Source organism: Natator depressus, chromosome 13 (genome assembly GCF_965152275.1).
Source record: "Natator depressus isolate rNatDep1 chromosome 13, rNatDep2.hap1, whole genome shotgun sequence".
In the NCBI taxonomy this organism is placed as follows: Eukaryota; Metazoa; Chordata; order Testudines; family Cheloniidae; genus Natator; species Natator depressus.
Genome location: NC_134246.1, coordinates 41,483,691 through 41,490,650, shown reverse-complemented (window position 1 = coordinate 41,490,650; position 6,960 = coordinate 41,483,691). Strand labels below are relative to the sequence as shown.

At 47.3% G+C, this 6,960-nt stretch overlaps 1 gene segment (V, D, J or C); it reads left to right on the top strand.

The window, feature by feature from the left end:
* The first annotated feature begins 495 nt into the window (after window positions 1-495).
* On the top strand, window positions 496-1,316 carry LOC141997198 (T cell receptor alpha variable 41-like). The segment is given in 2 exon segments: window positions 496-610; window positions 1,024-1,316. Coding segments are annotated over 2 exon segments (408 nt in total).
* The last annotated feature ends 5,644 nt before the right edge of the window (window positions 1,317-6,960 follow it).

The window sequence follows — 6,960 nt, the reverse complement described above, 5'->3', positions numbered from 1 at the left end:
CCCACACAATACCCGTGTGAGGTGGGAAAGTTACACCCATTTTATGGCTGAGGATCTGAGGAACAAAATGGCAGATTTTTAAAGGGCTTTAAGTACCTGGTGGGATTTTTCACAAGTGCCTCGGTGCCAAACACCCTTTGAAATCAATGGGTGTTAGGGGTCCTGGGTGTGTTTGAAAACCCCACTGGGCCACCCTTTAAAAACGTGGCCCTGAGTGATTTGCTGAAAGCCACCCAGAATGTCTGTGGTGGAGGAAGGACTCGAACCCAGGCCTTGGCTAACGTTCTAGCCACTGGACCCTCCTGCCTCATCGCAGCGGGTGCTGTTGAGATATTCCCAAGGAAGCCCCTCTTGCTGGGTGCCTTTGTCTACGCTGGGGGTGTACAGCCGTGAGAGGGCAGCTGAGCTTGTGCAGGAGCAAGCGGCGGCAGTTATAGGATCCTAGGCTGGGGGTGTCACATGATGTGTCTGAGCCTAACAAAACATCAGGCCGAGATGAGCCAGGCACCATTGCACCTCAGTGCCCGGCTGCTACCGGTGCCAGAAATTCACCTCACCCCTCTGGGAATCATGAGGCTGCAAATCCTCTGGGTCTTTCTTCCTTTGCACTGTAAGTTTCTGCTCAGAACACTCTGGGCTCCTCCAAGCCAGCTGCTTCGCTTGTCGGACATTGAGGCAGAAATGACTGGAGACGTATTTGATTCAGTTCCCTGCTCTGTTTGATTCAGAGTTACACCACCTATATATGGGAAAGAGGGGGCTGCCAATGGGACACACTCCGTGTCTGATCTATTTACAGAGTCATCTTGTCCCGGGGTTCTTTGTTAGCATTTCTTGCCTCTTTTCAGACTGGGGAAGATTCTAGGTGGAGAGAGATAGGGTGCATGGGTCAATGGATGGACGGAAAGGTGCTTCAGAGGGAAGGATAGGGAGATAGCACATAGGGAAGAATGGTCAGATAGGTAGACAGACAAAGTAAAACACTCTCACCTATATTTTAACTGGTATTTTGTTTCCCTTCAGTCTCCTGCTGTGAAGCCCAAGTGGATCAGAGCCCCCAGTCGCTGGTTACTTGGGAAGGGGAGGTTGTCACCCTGTCCTGCGCGTTCACCACCAAGTACCAAACCTTCCACTGGTACCAGCAGCTCCCTGGGCGAGGCCTGACCTACCTGCTGGCCGTGAGCCCTCAGGGGAACGCTACCGAGCAGCGGTTCGTGGGGCAGCCCCTGGAAGATGGGAAACGCAGCTCTCTACACATCACCGACTCCCAGCTGGGGGACTCAGGCAGCTACCTCTGTGCAGTGAGAGCACAGTGACACAGGCGGAGCTGGGCTCATGGCAAAAACTCTCATCTTCTGAGAGACAGCTTAGGGCAGGAAATGCAGGGACAGATCCTCAGACGGTGTAAAGCAACATTACTCCATGGAAGCCAATCACAGAATCATAGAAATTAGAACTGGAAGGGACACTGATAGGTTATATAGGTCAGGCTTCTGCACTGAAGCAGGAGTAAGTATTATCTAGACCGTCCCTGACAGGTGTTTGTCTAACCTGGTCTTAAAAATCCCCAGTGATGGAGATTCCACAACTTGCATAGGCAATTTATTCCAGTGCTTAACCACCCTGACAGGGGGCTTTTCCTAACGTCTAAACTAAATCTCCCTTTCTGCAATTTAAGCTCATTACTTCTTGTCCTGTCCTCAGCGGTTAAGGAGAACAATTTATCACCTTCTTCTTTAAAACAACCTTTTACCTACTTGAAGGCTGTTATCATGTCTCCCTTCCTTCTCTTCTCCAGATGAAACATGTAGTTTTTTCCTCTTTTCCCTCATAGATCATGTGTTCTAGACCTTTAATAATTTTTGTTTCTGCCCCCTGGGCTTTATTCACATTTTTCCTGAAGTCTGGTGCCCTAAACTGGTCGCAATACTTGAGTCACAGAATGATGTTCACTTTTTTTGCAACAATATTACAATGCTGACTAATATTTAGTTTGCGATCCACTACAACCCCTAGATCCTTTTCTGCAGTACTCCTTCGAGGGCTGGATTAACTCTTCTGGGGTCCTGGGGCTCTTAGATTTTGTGGGGCCCCTCGGCTCCAGGGTAGGGCCAAAAATGCGGGGTTCAGTATGTGGGAGAAGACTGAGACAGGAGGGTGGGTGTGGGAGGGGTGAGGGATCCAACTGGGGGTGCAGGCTCTACGGTGGGGCTGGGGATGAGGCCTTAGGGGTGCAGGAGGTGGCTCCAGGCTGGGACCAAGGGGTTTGGAGTGTGGGAGGGGGCTCAGGGTAGGAGGATGGGGTGGGAGTGCGGGGTCTGGGAGGGAGTTAGGGTGCGAGAGGGGGCTCAGGGTTGGGGTCTGGGTCCTAGGCAAAAGTTAGGGTTTGGGAGGGGGCTCGGGGTTTTGCTGTGGGGGTCTACCATCTAGAAGGGATTTAGGGTGCTGGAGCAGGCTCAGGGCTTGGGCTCAGGGTAGGGGCTCAGGGTTGGGGTGTGGGGTCTGAGAGGGAATTAGGGTGTGGGAGAGGGCTCAGGGTTGGGTTAGGGGGTTGGGTTGAGGGTCACTTACCTGGGGCAGCTCCCCTTTGTTGTGTGTGTGGAGGGGAACAAGTGGCTCTGCGTGGCCCATGCTGCTGCCCTGGCATGCAGCCTCCACCCCCGCAGCTCCCATTGGCCATGATTCCTGGCCATACTTCCTAACTTTCCTATACATTGGGATGGTTTGCTCTTGTGGCCATAATAATATCCCTCTAGAAAAACTGCCAACTCTCCTGCTCTCTTTTTCCCTATAGACTTGCTTATCAGGGGATCTTACTTACCAATTCTCTGAGTTTTTAAGGGACAGATCCTCAGCTCTTGTAAATTGGCAGTGGTCCATTGGAGCCAATGTAGCCATACCCCCAGCAGGTGTAAATCAGTGTAGAAAATGGGGAATGAAACTGTGTTTGCTTCTGTATCATTCTCGTGATCCTTCAGCTGGGATTCCTCTGAAGCAAAGAACTTCTTCCCATCCCCTCTCTGTCCCAGGGCAGCAGATGGCGCTAGAGGGCTCACCCTCCTCCCCTGCAGACCCTGGTTAATTCCCACAGCCTGAGGTCCGGGCTGTCCTCAATGTACCCAGCCCAGCCCAGTTCACAGAGCTGCTGTTCCCCCCCGGGGCACACAATGAAACAGCAGCCTCTGTAGGCGGAGAATCCTTCCCCCTGAGAAGGCTGAAACCTGAGGGGAGGGAGAATTCTCATTTCCACTGGTCTCCTGCAGACCTTCCACGGATTGACTCTGCCTCGGTATATTCCTCTGCAAGGGAGAGAAGAAACGGAGCTCACCATGGCCTCAGGGAGTGGAACTGCTCTGTGGAGCCTTCTCCCCACCTTTGCTTTTCTCTGTGAGTGAAACAAATATCTTCTCGTTCTAAAGGGTAAAAAGATGCAAACTCTTAAAAGTCAGTGAGGGGCAAGATCTTATAGATGGATAGGTAAATAGTTAGATAGATAGCTCTCCATTACACTATCTAACTATGAGCTACTGCACCCATCAGGGGAGAGGGGCCTGCCAATGGGACATATCGCAGCCTCTGATCTATTTGAACAGTAATATTGCTTTGGAGTTCTTTGTTATCATTCCTTGTCCTGCTTTTTTAAGATTCAGGGAGTGTACAGAGAAGAATAAATAGATGCTGATGGCAAGATCTATACCTAACTGTATAGACAAGTAGATATAGATACTGGGGATAGAACAATAGAGTGATGGATGGAGTCTGCAGAGGGAAGGCTGGATAGATAGATCCATAGATAAAGAGTCAATGTAACACTCTCAGATTCTTTACTTTACCTGCTATTATTTCTTTTCCCTCCAGTCTCCTGCTGTGAAGCCCAAGTGGTTCAGAGCCCCGAGTGGCTGGTTACTGGGGAAGGGGAGGTTTCCACCATGTCCTGCTCTTTCACCAGCACTTACCGAAGCTTCTACTGGTACCAGCAGCTGCCTGGGCAAGGGCCGACCCACCTGTTGACTGCGAGCTCTAATGACAATGTCACTGTGGGGCGGTTCATAGGCGAGCGCCTGGAAAGTGGGAAACGCAGCTCTCTGCACATCACCCACTCCCAGCTGGGGGACTCAAGCAGCCACCTCTGCACGGTGGATGCACAGTGACACAGGCAGAGCTGGGCTCAGGGCAAAAACCCTCAGTCTTTGAGAGACAGCTTAGGGGAGGAGATGCAGGGACATATTCCCAGATGTTGCAAAGCAACAGTAGTCCATGGAAGTCGATCACAGAATCATAGAAATGTAGAACTGGAAGGGACACTGATCAGTCGTAGAGTCCAGTCCCCTGCAGTGAAGCAGGAGTGAATATTATTTAGACCACCCCTGACAGGTGTTTGTCTTAAAAACCTCCAATGATGGAGATCCCACAACCTCCCTAGGCAATTTGTTCCAGTGCTTATCCACCCTGACAGGAAGCTTTTCCTAACGTCTAACCTAAATCTTCCTTGCTGCAATTTAAGCTCATTACTTCTTGTCCTGTCCTCAGTGGTTAAGAAGAACAATTTATCATCTTGTTCTTTAAAATAACCTTTTACCTATTTGAAGACTGTTATCATGTCTCCCCTCCTTCTCTTCTCCAGATGAAACATACACAGTTTTTTCTCTTTTCCCTCACAGATCATGTTTTCTAGACCTTTCATAATTTTTGTGGCTGCCCCCTAGGCTTTGTCCACACTTTTCCTGAAGTGTGGTGCTCAGAACTGGTCACAATACTCCATTGGAGGCCTTATCAGTGCTGAGTGGAGTGGAAGAATTACTTCTCTTGCTTAAGCGGAAAAGAGTCCTCTGGCACCTTATAGACTAACAGACTTATTGGAGTATAAACTTTCATGGGTGAATGCCCACTTCGTCGGATGCATTCTCTTGCTTAAAGCGCTCCAGCTAACACATTCCAGAATTATGTTCATTTTTTTGGCAACCATATTATGTAGCTGACTAATATTTAGTTTGTGATCCACTGTAACTCCCAGGTCCTATTCTGCAATACTCCTTGCTAGGCACTCATCTCACATTTTCTGTTTGTGCAATTGATTCCTAAGTGGAGTACTTTGTATTTGTCCTTATTGAATTTCATCCTATTTAACTCAGACCACTTCTCCAGTTTGTCAAGATAATTCTGAATTCTAATTCTGTCCTCCAAAGTACTTGCAACCCCTCCCAGCTTAGTATCCTTTGCAAACTTTACAAGTGTACTCTCTGTGCCATTGTCCATAAACCATTCATGAAGATATTTCATAGAACAAGACCTGGGACAGATTCCCCATGGGACCCCATTCGATATGCCCTTGTAACTCAACTGTGAACCATTGATAACTATTCTCTGTGTACACTTTTCCAGGCAGTTGTGCACCCATCTTATATAAGATTTGTCTGGGTGATATTTCTCTAATTTGTTTTTGAGAAAGTCAGGTGAGATAGTAGCAAAAGTCTTACTAAAGTTGAGACATATCCCATCTACCACTTCTCCCCTATCCATGAGACTTGTTAAAGAGGGAACTACCTTGGTTTGACATGATTTGTTCTTGACAAATCCATGCTGGCTGTTATTTATTATCTTATTTTCTTCTAGGAGATTACAAATAGATTGTTTGATCATGTTTTGCTACATTATCTTTGCAGACCCTGAAATTAAGCTGACTGGTTTATAATTCCCAGGGTTGTCCATATTCCCTTTTTAAAGACAGGCACTACATTTGTCCTTCTCCAGTCCTCTGTTGTCTCTCCCGTCCTCCATAAGTTCTCAAAGATAATCACTGATGCTCAGAGAACTCTTCATCCAGTTACTAGGATGTATTTCATCAGGTCCTGCCGACTTGAAGACATCTAACTTGTCTAAGTAATTCTTAATTTTTTCTTTTCCTGTTTTAGCCTCAGTTCCTACCCCCATTTACACTCTGACGTCCACTATGTTAGCTGCCCAATCACTTAACTTTTTTGGTGAAAACGGAAACAAAATAGGCATTTAACAATTCAGCCATTGCTGCATTTTCTGTTATTGTCTTTCCATCCTTATTGAGTAGTGGGCCAACCCTGTTCTTGGTCTTCCTCATTCTTCTTGTATATTTGTAAAATACTTTGTTATCCTTTATGACCCTAGCTAGTTTAATGTCATTTTGTGCCTTGGCTTTTCTAATTTGTTCCCGAGATGCTTGTGCTGCTGTTTTTTAATATTTGCTCTCGTTTCTACTGTTTGCCTGTTTCTTTCTTTCTTTTTTTTTTCTTTTTGTTTTTTTGAGCTTCAGGTCATTGAAAACCTCCTGGTTGAGCCAAGGTGGCCTCATACCATACTTCCTAACCTTCCCATACCTTGGGATAGTTTGCTCTTGTGCCCTTCATAATATCTCTCTAAAAACCGCCAACTCTCCTGAACTCTTTCCCCCCCATAGATTTGCTTCCCAGGGGATCTTACCTACCAATTCTCTGAGCTTTCAAGGGGACAGATCCTCAGCTCTTTTGAATTGGCAGTGGTCCATTGGAGTCAATGTAGCCATATCCCCAGCTGCTTTAAATCGGGGTAGGTCCATTGGAGTAAATGCATGTTGAAGAGGTGTATGGCTCTGTATCATTGCCATCCTTCCCCTTGAGAGGCTGTAACCTGAAGGGACAGAAAATTCTCATTTCCACTGGTCTCCTGCAGACCTTTCTCGGATTGACTCTGCTTCAGTATCTGCATCTGCAAGGGAGAGAAGAACAGAGCTCACCATGGCCTCAGAGAGTGGAGCTACTCTGTGGGGCCTTCTCCTCACCTTTGTTTTTCTCTGCGAGTGAAACAAATATTTCCTTGTTCTAGAGGGCAAAAGGATGCAGATTCTTAGATGTCAGTGAGAGTTAAAATCTCTTAGATAGATAGAGAAATGAAGATCTCTCTCTCTCTCTCTCTCTCTCTCTCTCTCTCAGAGCTACTGCACCCATTTGT